We start from the raw sequence: 15,962 nt of genomic DNA on the forward strand, positions 1-15,962 counted from the left end.
AGTAATTTGTTCCTTCCTTGGATAAGGATTTAGTTTGAAGAAATTTGGAGGAACAAGAACACCTCATAAAATGTTTTATTTACATGGGCAAGAAAGAAAAGATCCATAAATGATTTAGCAACATATTAAAATGAAAATCCAGAACACAGACACAAAGGAAATGTAAAAGCAGACGGTCATATTCATCAGATGAATATGATTAGTGTGTCTCATAACAAACAAAACAAAAATATTACAAGGTTAAACAATCATTAAGAGCCAAACTACAGACAGACTCTCTTAGACTCTTGTGGCTGTTCCTTGAGAGGCTCTCTCTTGCGAGAATAGTCTTTACTTAAAAGTTCGGTAGCCTTTTCTCCAGATTTGACCTGACCCTTTGGACACACACACACACACACACACACACACACACACACACACACACACAAAATGCATTTTAGCAAAGCATTTGGCATCAACTTAACAGGAAAGTAGAAGGCATGAACTTTTCAGGTAAGCTTGTCAACCGTTGCATTACTCGATTTAATCTACTATTTCTTTGTATGTTTTTGTCATTGCATGCACACAAATTTGCCCCAGAAGCTGAACCGCAGGCCCAACTGCCTGAGATATGCTTAAAAGATTTACTCGTGGACATACAGGCCCCTCTAGTGGTTAATACATGTAATGTGGCAAACGATCTACATGAGTCGTCAAAACTTACATTATTTCTCTGGATGGCATGTTTTTCTGTCCAACTCTTGGCTTTGTCCAGATAGACTTGCTTGTTGTACTTAAATTCAGATGACTGTGAAAACAAAGAATATTATTTCCATAATAACTTCAACAGAAGAGGATTAGAAACACATCAAGAGTGCCTGAGAAGGTGTATTAAGAGCATTCTAATGTAAAATATGAAGACATACTGGCCCATACTGGCATTCTGTACATCATCAAATGTAACACATCACCATATATCACACAGTTATAGGCCTACTTAAGAGTGAAATATACACAAATACACATTTCGACTGAGGCATATCCATTTTAAACATGTTTTTTTATGTTTTATGTGATTATACAACAGCAAGAAATGAATCACCTTTATTCAAAGTGTTGAGGAAAAAAAACACCACAAAACACATGATAATGTTTTTTTGAATTTGAACAGAAATATTTTAAAGGCCTTAGTTGTGGGACCCATTCATAATATAGACAAGGTTTGAACAAAATCTGTGACAGTGCCGCAACCATGATTTGAAAGGGAATGAGCCATCTGTCATATTAAGCCACTTAGAGAATCATGCAACGCATGTTAATGTGTTTCCATGTCAGGTCTGCAAGGTGGTCCTAAACTGGTTCATCAAACCTTTCCTACCTGTGTGTGTATGTGAGAGAGATGGGACTTACAATGTCTGCCATGAGCGGATCATCTGGATTAGGCTCGGCCATAAGCAGCTGGATAGAGGTGAGTACTGTGGAGATGTTGAGAGACGGTCTCCAAGCACCCTAAAAGGCACAATTGACATACTCACATTCCTTTGTATGAAGATGGCCAAAGTTAATTTCATCGTCATCATCATCATCATGTCAGAAATACAATAGGCCTATCCATGTTATAACAGTCAGTGGCAAATCTCTGCACAGAACGTTTGTCCATTTTTGGCAAAGCCTTTGTCCTACCTTAGGTGGAAGTTTTAGTGCATCCAGACAAATGCGCCCAGCGTTGTCAATGTTTGGGTGATATATTGGAGTCAGGAAGCGAATCTTGGGTGGTTCAAAAGGGTACCTTTATGGCATAAATACGTAAATCAATGTTGCTTCACACGTAACGTTTCCACATTAGGCTCTAATGCATGCTGAGCACACTCACCTTTCAGGTATTTTGATCTCCAGAGCGAACAAGCCTCCTTCGAATGGCGTGTTTGCACCCCCAACAATTTCTGTGTTTAAAATAAGGTCAGTCATTTATAGATTGCATGCATTATAAGCTAACATTGGTACACGCGATTGGCGTTCATTCAGCATCAGCAGACATCATTGACTTCGTTGGACAGAACTCACGAGCTCGAAGGTCATCAACTTGATCATCTGACTGCCAACATGATATTCCAGGGGTTGGCTCAGTCGTGAGCATCTGAAGTTCACGTTTAAGACGAGTGGCCCTCTGCATATTTGCAAACAAATATCTGAGGCTATCGTTTGCTTATGCTAGGTAGGTAGGCCTAACCACAGGTTAACTATTCACAACGCAATACAAAGTTAACAAATGACTATTCCTTAGCCCGTTTACTGTCAAGGTACTCAACTACAACAATAAAATTACGAGATCTAGTTTTAACTTTTTCCCCACACAGACTAATGGCTACAAACTTCTCACTGAACGGTAAAAGATTTCAAGTCTCCCCCCTTTGGTCTTACGCAAACAGAAAAGCATCATGGGAAATATAGTTTTAAAGTGTATTGGTGAAACGGCATTTGTCTCCAGAAAAACTACAAGTTCCATCATACATCCCGCAGCGCCAAAGAAACGCAGGAAGTGAATAGGCTATAACAACAACAACAACAACAACAACAACAACAACAACAATAATAATAATAATAATAATAATCTACCAAGTTTGTTTTTATCTCTCATGTTGAGACCCTAAAGTAAAAAGACAACTTAGGCCTAAAGAGCATGCAGATTTTTTTTCAGAGTACTTGTTTTGCTTATAAATGTTTGTACATCTTTATGCGACATTAGAATGACAGTAGAACAGAAATGGCAGACATATGCCTCCTTACATGTGTCAAATAAAAAAAAATCACATATTGTTATTTATCCCCCAATTTGTCGTATTTAGTGGAGAGCCCCTTTCTCATTAAAATGACTAGGCCTATCTTCACCTTTGAGCACAACTCGGTAATTTTTGCTAAAGTTTACATTCGTTATTGAATCCAAACTGATTACATCCTCTTAAAATATATTTAAATTGAAACTAGACTAAAAAATGAACACTATGGAAAACTGGTCCTCTTGGGATGACTTGTGTTCAGCAAATAACACATTCAATCCTTTTTTTTATCTGCACTGTGACGCAAAACTCTATTATCATTGTTATTAAATCCCTTGTCAGATAGATAGCTAGATAGATACATACATACATACATACTGTACATACATACATACCAGTACATATATGGATGGATGGACACATTACTTTTTTCATCCCCAAATAGTGGTCAGGGGTGACTTTCTATATGATAATGGTCCTTATACAGTGAAGTTTAAGCAGCCTCCAGCTGAAAATAAGCTGTTGTTAGAACAGTGAATTTGTGTGAAACCTTTCACAACACCGACAAGGCACCACCTACATGCCAGGCATACTAGGCCTACAGCGTTTTTACTGGATTGCGGGACCCCATGTGGGGTCGCCTGAATGAGTCAGGCTATTGGGTATCTTACAATTCACCATGTAAAAAAGGTAAGTTAACAATTAACATATTTATTTTCAAATTTTTAATTATCATAATATGGATTAGGTACATTCGGAGCCCCTAAGGGGACATGAGCAAAAAAATATCTAAAGTTTAGTTTCATGGGCTCACACAAAACTTTCATTTGCTCACAGGAAACTTTCATGAGCTCACACGAAACCTTCATGTGCCCACATGAAAGTTTTGTGTGAGCACATGAAAAGTAGGCTATTGATGCTTTGTAGGTTTTATATGGGAGAGCAATGGGCTTTATTAGTCTATAAAGACATATAATAGGCTACATGCACAAAAGGCTCGTCAGGTAGCTCATTTATTTCCGGTGGAGTGTTAACTGTGTTGTAATGGCATCTTCTGTTGCATTCTGCTCCTTACATCTTCAATCTGATACTGAATACCTTGTTTGTCCAATAATAATTGTAACACATGCATAAATCCTTATACCATGCTGATTCACTAGTGCAACACCCAACCATGTCCGTGTAGATACTAATTACATTAACAATAGCGGCAGGTTCAAACACACCTGGCGCCACCGGAAACAAGTGAGCGCACCTTTCGTGCATAGGCCCTTTAGCAAAGTAGTTTTGGCGACAGAGCCGCCTCCTTAATCTAAATTTAATACCCCATTGGGTCTAGTTAGAATTAAACGACCATCTCTTTCCTTAGGTTTAATACATTCATTCTCCTTGCATTTTGTGTACATCCACCTATATCTGTGGAGTTGGCCAGTTGTTTGTAACTGTTCATAAATGAAAGTAATTACCTGATCCAAACCGGTGCATCCACGCCAGAACAGATTACAAGACTTGAAAATTTGTTTTAAATGTTGTATGGAAACAATATAATGGTGACGACTTGCAAGCAAAGTAACAATGTCCTTATAATGAAGACCTAGATTAAAATATAGTATAACTAACTCCTGACCTGTACTGTCATTTCTCTTTCTCCAGTATGCCCCAGGCTACATCAATATCCTGGGACCCAGAAGAAAAAAAATAGATATTAAGATTGTTTTAAGATGTTTTCAGTATGTTTGAAAGAAAAAAAAAATGTTGTCCATTTTTTTTTCATATGTCCCTTGCAGTGGACATTGGGTCTTCAGAAAATATGAATTGAGCCTAGGGTCATTGGCGTTACAGTCACGGTGCAGGTATACACTGTAGGCTTGGATTTTAGCCCAGGAAGGGTGACTGCACTCTCCATTCACTACATATGTGGTAAGGAGGTAGGGTGAGCTTGCTGTGAGGCCATCAGAGACTTACCCATAGCAGGGCCGGAGTGGGGCCACTTTTCAGCCCGGGAGTTTCAGGCCCAAGACCGGCCCACGTTTTCCATAGTGGTGGAAATTGGATAAATGAAGCAACATTTCAGCTCTTACTATCCTGTAGTTTTTATTAGTACCATGGTTCAACAAATGTGTAAAGGTTATATAATAATTCACTTCAACTGAGAAGTTAACAACAAATATTCCACTATTCCACAAGTTAAAACAGACAGAAAGAAAGAAAGCCTTTGAAATGTAGCCTATCCCACGCTTCCACAAAGAGGCATATTGAACTAATGTTTAGGCTACATGTTTTTGCATGGGTAGGCTATATTGTTGTTTGGTGATTTAGCCTACTTTACTACACCCTCTTCTAAGCAAACAAGGCATATAGGTTCATCATGTAGCATAACTATTTTGCTCTTTCACTAATTTCGGGCTCATCATTTTCAGTGGTCGACTGGTTGATCTGCTGCTCAGAGGCTACAATTTGATCAAACTTCAGTTTTGTTATTAATATTTGCATACTGCAAAGTCTATGAATCGGATACAAAAGGCTAATATTTTAAGAAATGTAATATGTTGCTTGCAAATAGCTTGACAACGCTACAAACGTCCAATATTAGGCCAATAACTGCTAATAATCATTGCCTATAGGCTATCTCTCTTTACCAGTTGCCACTTTTGTCTGTAGGCCTAATCTAGAAGCTTGGCACATTTAGCAGCATCTACCTGGCCGTTTCAGTCCCTCCTGGCCTCTTTCTACCATCCATCCTTCGTAGGGCCGGCCCGGCTATCCGTATCTGAGAAAAGTTTTTGGAAAAGACGGGCTATATGGACCCAACCAACTCTTTTTGGGAGGGGAGAACTCCCTCACACGGTAGGCTACAACCCATGCAGAGGCAACGGTGCCATGCAATCAATGCGGAATGTGTAGCCTACTTTTTGAGAAGTTAGACTAACGTGACAAATGTCAATATTTTTTTCCTCGACCGGCCCAAAAGTGAAGCGGCCCACCGGGAATTCTCCCGATTACCCACCCCGGGCCTGACCCATAGTATGAGCTGTATTATTATAGGGACCTCCATAGTCTGACCCCTGTGAGATGGACCCCAGAGATGAGTGTTTGGGGTACCCTAGAATGGCAGATGTACAGTGGAGTAATGCTTGAATGGATAATTATCTGAGCAAGGCACCTAACCCCTCACTGCTCCCCGAGCGCTGCTGTTGTTGCAGGCAGCTCACTGCGCCGGGATTAGTGTGTGCTTCACCTCACTGTGTGTTCACTGTGTGCTGAGTGTGTTTCACTAATTCATGGATTAGGATAAATGCAGAGACCAAATTTCCCTCACGGGATCAAAAGAGTATACTTATACTTATACCCTTGCCTGCACATTGCTTCTAAGTCTGACTCTAAGTCACGTTGTGCCTTGATAAATAAATTTGGACCAAAACATGCTGCCAAGGGACTTTGGAAACAAAATTGAAATGAGATTTGTGAACCAAACCTTGTGTGAATAAAATCTGGGAAAGACACCCAAGCACAAGGAATGGTCAAGGAGTTTTTGCCAGTGTTATAACTTTTAAGTATATGAAATTGCTATGTTTGAAATGTAATCATATTTTGAAGTGTAAACCTGTGCAAAGTTAATTCATGTTTTGAAATGGAATTTGTTGGATGATGTATAATCATATCGGCAATGGTGCAGGTGACTGTGTAAGGACCAGGTGCAGAACACAATGCTCATGTAACCACACGAGGGTAGGCTGTTTGCAAAGCCTACACTAGACAAACCACAAAATAACACAGGGTGCTCAGAGATATTTTAGGGGAACAATACCCAGAAAAGCAAGCATAAATGTTGACATGTGTATCCTGTTTGGGGGGTCGTAGCACGGTAAATCACCGGACTGTCAGAAAACCTGCTCGAACCAGAATTGGGTAAAATATTCAACGTACCATAGTCAGACCACAGAGTATAAAAAGAGAGAGAGAGTGGAGCGTTGAGACCTGAAGGGGGGGGGGGGGGGTCACTCTCTAATGGAAACATTTTCCTTCTGGTGTCTGTGGAATGACCCAACTCTTTCTTGTGGACTCAAAATCAAATTTCTGTGGAATAGTTGTGATTCTCGTGTTGAAAATGGCTGCAGAGTTCTACTGGAGTTTAGATGTAAGAGAAAGAGGGGTAAGTGTTACTCTCATAAGAGCGTTTTCCCTTCTTCTGTCAGACAGAAAAGGGAGCTCTTACTACACTGATGAAAGGCTTTGGCATTGATGTGACATGTTGGCTGAGGTGTTAGGGGTAATGCCTTTCGTGTCAGTTTTAGACTATGGTGATGTGATATATAAAAATGCTACTGCTTGTTCACTTAAAGCCCTGGACTCAGTCTACCATTCTGCCCTGAGATTCATTACTGGTGATGGCTATAGCACTCATCATTGTGTCCTTTATGGTAAGGTGGGTTGGTCATCTTTGACAGAGAGGAGACAAAATCATTGGCATCTGTTTATTTACAAAGGTATTGTTGGGAAATTACCAGGTTATATTTCAGACATGCTTGTGTGGAATTCTGGTCCCTATCAGACCAGATCAAATGACTGTTTGATGCTGAAGGTTCCTCGTATCCACTCTGAGTTGGGAAAGTCGGCCTTTTGTTATAGTGCCCCTACTTCCTGGAATAATCTTCAGTGTAATATAAAAATGAACTCTATACTTTCCTATAATCAATTCAGATCTGTAATCACAAACCTTCCTATGTCAATTTGTACCTGCTTTAAGTAAATGTCTTTATTATTATTATTTTATTATTAAGATTTTATGTATTTTTCCCCTCCCTCCTCTATAATGTATATCTTATTATTTATTTATTTTACTTTGTTTTATTTTATTTATAGGCCTTGACCTATACCTATACTTTTTTTTCTCTCTCTCTTTTTACATTTTGTTACTTCATTGTTTCTGTTATCTCGGCTTCATTGAAAATGAGGGCTTCCCTCAATGACCCTCCGAGAATAAATAAAGGTTGAATGAATGAATGAATACTTGTATAATTGTTTTCATTGTTAAGACAGGGGTATGATATGTAAAATATGTTTAGGTAAAGGAGGTGTTAATTTTGACGTTTGAGTATCCCATAACCTGTTGGTGGATGCTAATGCGGAAACATTACAACCTCATTTCACTGACTGGGTTCTTTACCACACAGGAGTAATCTGAATTTGTGTTCTCTACCCTGGAGATATTTGGCCCAATCTGGCCAATAAACCTGTGTTGAGGCCAGGACCAGTCACCAGAGAATACTTAGTGAAGCAGACTTCAAAAGGTAACAAACAAAAGGTAAGTTAACACTTAACATATTTACTTTCACATTTTTAATTATCATGATATGGGTACAGTCCACATTTGACTGTTCATGATCCTATGTGTATGATCAAAATAACTCAAAACTTGTACAATTCACTTGATATAGTGTCAAGGTAGTGGTATTCACGTAGTAGTGGTAACATAGTGGGTTACACTTTACTTGACAGTGTCGACATAAGAGTGACATGACACTGTCATAAACGTTGATGAAATAAAGTTTCTGTTATTAAGTGACATTTGGTTTTTGTCATAACAAGTTAGGGTTAGGTTTAGGGTTAGGTTTCTCATGTGCCATGACAGTGTCATGTCACTCTTATGTCGATACTGTCAAGTAAAGTGTTATAGTGTAGAAATAATAATGGTGTGACAATAACCAACAAAAGCATCTGTTATTACTGTATCAACTATAATTACACCATACATCATTTTACATATAGAGCCTGCATGAGGTTAAATAATAAAATCCAATATTTAGTGTTATGACTTGTGTAGCTTATTGTAGTGTGTATGTCATGTAGTGTAATGTGTAGCACTTGGTAACTATTTCAACATAATAAACCCGTTTAGAAATCATTTGGATGGTTAAATGACCTGTTCTGGTGAAAATGGTGAACCAGTATTTTCGCCCCTTCCCAAAAGTTCTCCAACGGAAAGTTCCCAGATGGATATGCTGAGCAAATGCGAAGCAATTCATCTAGCAGAGTCAGGTTACTCTAGCTGGGCGTTCCTGTGTTTAGTGTTTTGCGATGAACGACCGCACTCTGTATCAACATTTACTGTATATAATAACTTCTAAAAACAAGTTGTTTCCTCCTTACTGTCATGTGCATAACATGAATAATAAATTCCATGCGCTTAGTGTTTTGCAATAAATAAAATACTTGTGTTTTGAGGTTTCTGAATACCACATTTTTGATATAGCAAAGTTACATTTCAAGATGCAGTCCTTGATTTAAAACCGTTTTGTCAAATAGTGTAATGTAAAACTATACATATAAACAGAATAAACAATCAATATAAACAATTACTCTTGCAGTCCTGGCTCTGTAAATGAGATACAAACAGAGTGCCTTGGATCACGCTGCACAGTATTCCCACCAATCAAAAATGTGCTTCAATAACACATAAGGGAGGACTGTATTTCATTGGCTGTTTGCAAGGGTAAGGACTGCACCTTTATGATAAAAAGAAAAACACACCCATTAAGTAACAGTACCCTCTTCCCAGTGTTGCCACAGTTACCTTGAAAAAGTAATCTGATTACTGATTACTCCTTTAAAAAGTAACTTAGTTACTTTACTGATTACTTGATTTTAAAAGTAACTAAGTTAGATTACAAGTTACTTTATTAGTTACTTTTAGCAGCTGCCGACAACACCCCCCCGCCTCAACATAAAAATGATAACCGGTTTTGCTATTACTCACTATACTGGAAGTGCATTTTAACAGTATTGTCAACAATGTATAGCAGACATCCCAACCTAACCTACTTAGATACTGAAATTCAGATGTTTGTTCAATAATGTCTAGTCAGTACACCAAATAAGGAAGGCCTATTGATAGAAATTGTGATAGTAAAATATGTAGAGTTTGGTAGTTACCTTTTCATGTAGCCTTGGCAACTAGCCATCTAGTATAGGCCTGAGTAATATGCAAATGAAATTACACTTGCACCTCAACAAGTCTTTTGCAATCATTTAACCCGCCGTGAGCAATGCTAAATTCACTGTTACAAACAGTGCAGTGTGCAAGGCTACCATTATGTTTTACTCTTATGAGACAATTGGGTACACTTTTGTGTAGTCTGATGTGAAATGGGTCTTAAATGTTCCTTTTTGAGGGGCACTGACTCTGCCATGACACTCCTGTTCCTAGATACACTGACTGAACTGATTAATTAAGTTCGGGAGAAAAGAGATATAAGCCCACCTACACTGAAAACTGATTGGTTGATTTATCAAAACAGACCAGGATGCTCTCTGTCTTGGATGCGCTTCAGGCACACACGCACCACTCCTCTCTCTCTCCCTCTCTGTTGTGAGATGCACACGCGATTTGAAGTCTGGCTTGCGTGCTCTTGTTCGCTCTGGGTTCCGGGAGATTTTATGTAATTTGCGGGCGTCAGGAAGCCGCTATCAATATGTGGGAGACTCCCAAAACTATGGGAGACATCTAGCTATGCTTCATCGGTGTCCTCAGCTAGATTGGCGTCTGCATTCTGACTGCTGTCTAACCGAGATGGCTTGGGAGGAGGCGTAGGTGCAGTTGTCTCAGGAGTGGTTATATGTGTCTCCACCACTTGTATTCCTTCCTCTTCATTTGGACCACTGCCTGGTGAAAAGGGAGGAACTTGGGGTTTTGGAGGCTTCAGAGGAAGAGGCAGAGGAGAGGTAGAGTTATCTGTCTCTCTTTGCCCATTCTCCTCATCATCTATTCCCTGTATTTTATATGCCGGATGTTTACTCCGTGAATTGGATTCCAAAGGAGAAAAATTGTTGTTATTAGATTATGTACCACAAACATGTAGGCACACGCGTACACACACGCACGCACGCACGCACACACGCACACACACACACACAATACACTTACTAATCTAATTGTTAGATTATTGTCACGGTACACGGTACTACTTTGTTACAATATGACTACCTTACAGACTACCATCTTTGTTAAGAGAACTGTAGAAAGCATTCTTGCTCTTATGAATCTGAGTTTCTGAATGAGGGTTAGTTGATTACAACTGATGTAATTCATATACTGCAATAGCCTACAGAATAACATCAAAAGACTAATTTACCTTTTGAGCATCTCTTCCATAAAATGATCACAAGGATGACAACAAGGATGACAACAAATAGGACAAGCAGGAACCCCCATGATCCTCCTCCTACAATAAAATATCCATCATTAAAACATGGTACTTGTATTCATAACGCAAATCTCATTAGTATTACAATAACAAGCTAGACTGTTAATTACCAAATGTGTTGTCTTCCGGACCTGCGAAACAGTCAGCAGCTCCGAAATGCTCAGTCATCTCACTGACTGGGTTCTTTACCACACAGGAGTAATCTGAATTTGTGTTCTCTACCCTGGAGATATTTGGCCCAATCTGGCCAATAAAACCTGTTTTGAGGCCAGGACCAGACCAACTGTAACTAAGATGAGGACCTTCAGCCTGACAGAGTAAAGTTGCGTTGCCATCATCATTTATCTTGCAGGTGATGCTGGATTTCGACACAGGATCTGAACACAGAACAAACACAATTGTTGTTAATTACAAACAACACAGCAGACACCAAGCACATTTTTGATGGTATTAGACAACATATTTCAGATCCTCATCAATAGTGGGAATCTAGAAAATGAGACAGATGAGACAAGACTTCTAAATATGTGTGTGTGTTTGTGTGCGTGTGGGCTGTATTTTAGGCACCAGCGCATGGCATAAAGTTCGTTTTCCAACCGCGCAAAGTTTAATTCGGTATTTTGCACATTTATTTTTTAAACATTGCGCCCAGGGGTGTGGCAATTAACAACCTAGGGAGGGGCCTGGCGCGTTGTCTAAAAATCGCTATCGTACACCACCTAAACCTGGTCAGAAGTCAATGGCGAGTTGTTCATATGCTATTTTAAGAGCGCATGTCAACAGTCATATTGGCAGGTGCACGCACCATCCTTCTATCATTCATGAACGCACACCAGCGCACGCCCATGCAAACACTGGCGCCTTAATGCAGGGGCTTACCTGGGCTTCAGCCCAGGGGCCTCGACCAATGAGGGGCCTCCTAACAATAATAATGATAATCAATAATTATAAATGGCGTGTCCGTATTCGCGGCGTCATTAGCCTACTCTGGAGCTAGCCTAAATAATTGAGCACATCGTACTGCTCTACAATTACATCCATGCAGAGGCCCCCTTTGTATTCTCCAATTCTAAAGTGTAACAAAATGTAACAAAACGTAATAAATCCCAACGGGTGTAGAGGAGCTAGAGGAGAGGCTGAAACTGACTGACAAACTACAAACTCTGGAGATAACGTGGGTAGGATTGAAGCAACGATAAACGAATGACGTCCCAGCTAACAATTTATGGTTTCCAAAACGTTCTGGGAACCATAGTTTTTGGTTTCGGAAACGTTAGTTTTTGGTTCCCAAACGTTACCCTAAGGTTAGTTTTTGAGTAAGTTTTGGTTCCCATGGAAAGTTTGCTGAATGTTCCGGAAACGTTAGTTCTTGGTTATATAAAACGTTTCCTCTAACTGTCCATGAAAACAGAAGGCATATAGCAGGTAAATATTGTAGCAAATAGCCTGGAAATGAAACGGCTTTAAAAACATGTATTTCACTTGTCTCATTGGAATGAACGCAGAACATGGGCTGTGGCGCAAAGAAATGAATTAGTGATCTGCATCTCCGTTCACCAACAGCTTTTGTGCTAACCCATTCGCACATGTAATAGTCTAGGCTATGTTATGTTTTCTCCAACGTTAACGTGAGATATATCTCCATGTAGTGTAGTGATAATGCACGTTCACGTCACATGAGCCAGCTTGTTCTGTAGGCTAAAAGTATTTCTGTCCCTCCCAAACTGCGTTAAACTGGTGTGTTAAGTAGACAAAATTAAAAAAAAACTCCTGGGGAACCCCCCGACATGCTGAATTATGTAACACATACATTTTGAGTTTAACGTTAACAACCCTTTTCCCAGTTTATGAAGTTGTGCGTCTATGAGCAAAGTAGACATATAGGCTACAGAGCATACAAAGAGCATTTCATGTTCTGTCTACCTCTCTCCTAGCAACGCTGAGACTTACAGGATAATAGCCTACCATACTAAATCGCGCTTCATGTTTTTTTTTTTTTTTTTACTATCGCGAAATATAAACTTCGCGCGCATAACGTCGCGGTGACCATTTACAGGACGTCCTCTCAAAGTCTCGTGGACCTCTTTTAGACCTCCCGAACAGAGGTCCGCGGGACGTAAAGGGAACCCTACACAATGTCGAGGAGGTGACGTTCGCCAGGGGACCTTTAGGGGACGTCGCCAGGACTTTATTTTGTTTACTGGGAGGCTAGCCTTTTTGATAAGCGATGTCATGGGTAGTCTGACGTGATACGAGGGCTTCCTGTTTATGTAAAGGTTTTACATAGGCTACACTGCATGTTATTAACCAAAAGCGCGCGCTATGTGTCGGGTCAGATCGCAGGCCGGGTATCATTTAATCATAATTAATATTTGCGGTTGGGGGGGGGGGGGGGGCCTTAAAAAAACATATAGCCCAGGGGCCTCGGGTGGTATTAAGGCGCCCCTGCATGCAAAGCATTACAAATTGCACGATTACAATGGGAAACATAATTAGAATAAAGACATTACGAAATACTGTACATCTCATGATGAGTAGTTATTCACCATCATTTGCAAATTGGTAATGACGGTTAAAAGTGATTAGGGGAGAGGCGAGAGACACGTATGGAGCACAGCTGAAGACGCACTGTCACGAGATATAAGCAACTCCTCTGCAGGATAAATGTTGTTTGATCAATATTAGGGTAAGTGTTGCTTTTTCCAACCTATGTTTTCGATGGTAACCCATTGTCAGTCAATAGTGAAAGTAACTGCATATAACTGTCTTGTCGTTGACTGACTCCTTGGTGAAGTTAGTTTCACTTTGCCAATGAGTTCAAATAATAGACGGTTGCAAATGCGTGAAGGCTATGCTAGGTTTTAGTAAAGCATGGTTTAAGAATGACTATTTCATACGGTCTCGCAAACAGCCTCCTTCAAATGCGCCGTTGAATGCCGATGCATTTATTTGACATATCACACTTTGCGCCGTTAAAGGGAATGACAGATGTCATTCTAATTGGTTTAAAATGATGTTACGCCCCAAACACACCCATATGACTGATTAATAAAACCTAGGAACACCTTGTTGCGCCATGCGCTCCACGTTTGATAACGAAACCCCTCCCAATGTGAACTGGACATCCTACTAAATTTGAATAGACTTTGACGAGTGACGATGCACTTTAGAATGTCATGATAGGGCCCTGTGTGAGTGTGTGTGTGCGCTATAAATAATAGCACAATGCAATGTAGGCTATAACCAGTGATGGGCAAGCTACTTGTGGTGTAAATGTAGTGAGCTAAGCTACCAGTTACTCTATAAACCTTCTTCAAGACAAAATGTAGCAAGCTAAGTTACATAAATTTCGCAAAAGTAGTTCACTACATCAGAAGCTTAATTTACAAAAAAAATGAACATAAACCAATGAAATGAACCAGCTTCATGCAAAGTCAGTGCTATTTCAATGACCTATCCAACGTAACTCAATCAAACAGATGCAGTAACTTAGTTACCTTGATTTACACATGTATGCTCAATTGAGAAAAACAGACTCTACCGGGCAAAAGGAAAGTAGGGCCTACTGAGAGAGTGTGCAAATGTGGCCCAACTGCAAGCTAACTTTTTACTGAAACTCAAAGCTCTTTTCTGTAACTTTTTACTGTAACTCAAACTCTAACACTATATTCAAAGTAGCAAAGGCATACACTACTATGTAACTGTGCATGCGTGCATGTTTGCATCTTCACTATTGAGTGATTATCCCAGTTTCATTCCACTTGGCTGAAATGGCTACATTTAAAAGTACAAGAGTGACAGGAAGCGAGTGGGAGAGAGAGCAGGGGTGGGATCCGGAAAGGACCACGGTGCGGGAATCGAACCTGGGTCGCCGGCGTACAGTGCAGGTGCCCCAGCCAGTTGCGCCACCACTGCAAGCACAATTTTATTGCTTCATCTCTGGTATAGAAAATTAGTTTGTCTTTCAAGTTTATACAGAATATTAGCCTGGCTAGCGCCACCACTTCTCAATAAGACGTGGTCTGGGAACCAAACGTTAATTTTCTCGTATTTGAAAAAAATACCCAGATTCGTTTATTGGGTGCCACGGATGTCTATCATATGCGTCTGTGCATAGCTCATCATCGTCTTGCTTCCCCCCTTGTTCTGTGATTGGTTCTCTATCTGAGGCAAAAATTAGGGCGGTAGTTTCCAGGCTGCCTTAGCAGTGTGAATCAAATCGCGCGCAAGGCAGCATGGGAACACCCAGGCTAACAGAATATAGCCTAAATAAATTATTCATGTATGGACGGCCAGAAGGAAGCTCTACTGTGAGCTCCACAAATGCTCTGTATTCTATATCATGCATGATTGTTCAAGGACTGAAAAACAATTACATTAGCTCACAGGCCCTTTCTCCTCAGTAGCTGTTGCAATAGCGCTGAAAATCTTGTGGCATGCATGCCATGCAATAGGACTGTGCATTACCTGGCGAAAAACAAAACCTTTTCTGTCAGATCATGGAGAGATTTCAGATGTGCCATAACTAGCTATAAAAGGCGTCTTCATAAGTTAGTGAGGTGTTGGTGATTGCTATTGAAATGTTACAACCGAATTGTCCACTGAAATCAGAACTTAAACAGACTCTGAATTCTTAATGGTGGGTAATGCTAAATATTGTAACCTAAATTATTATTTGCACAAAAATAATGCTTTTTCTTTAAAAAAAGATTAAATTCCCAATGGAAACTTTGAAATGAACAAACTGAACAAAACTGTTGATAGTGTTGTATTGATATTGAAGTATTGAAGAATCAGATAAAAATACAGTTGCTTAATATATAAGTTCTCGCGAAAACACAATTGAATTGTCATGTTACTCTTACCCCTTGCATCGCGAGGAACCAATCACATAGGTGTACCTGATATAGGCCATGAGACGAGCTAAACAGATGACGACAGCGCTGCAACAAATCAGTCAGTAAACATTGGTTGTAGTGTGATCCAATTGCGTGCAGTGAGA

The 15,962-nt window shown here is 39.9% G+C and overlaps 1 protein-coding gene across 1 annotated transcript; it reads right to left on the bottom strand.

The window, feature by feature from the left end:
- Positions 1–67: 67 nt before the first annotated feature.
- ube2t (ubiquitin-conjugating enzyme E2T (putative)) lies at positions 68–2,387 on the bottom strand. The gene is made up of 6 exons (XM_076276085.1): positions 2,044–2,387; positions 1,853–1,922; positions 1,663–1,768; positions 1,390–1,488; positions 704–787; positions 68–374 (listed from the first exon to the last, which is right to left on the bottom strand). The coding sequence occupies exons 1-6, from the start codon at positions 2,150–2,152 to the stop codon at positions 264–266; spliced, it is 579 nt and encodes a 192-aa protein (XP_076132200.1). The 5' UTR covers positions 2,153–2,387; the 3' UTR covers positions 68–263.
- Between the last annotated feature and the right edge of the window lie 13,575 nt (positions 2,388–15,962).

The sequence above is a fragment of the Alosa pseudoharengus genome, unplaced genomic scaffold (assembly GCF_046254945.1).
Source record: "Alosa pseudoharengus isolate Yale_2024_CS ecotype anadromous, Long Island Sound unplaced genomic scaffold, YU_APseudo_1.1 YU_APseudo_1.1_scf_9, whole genome shotgun sequence".
Taxonomy (NCBI): domain Eukaryota; kingdom Metazoa; phylum Chordata; class Actinopteri; order Clupeiformes; family Clupeidae; genus Alosa; species Alosa pseudoharengus.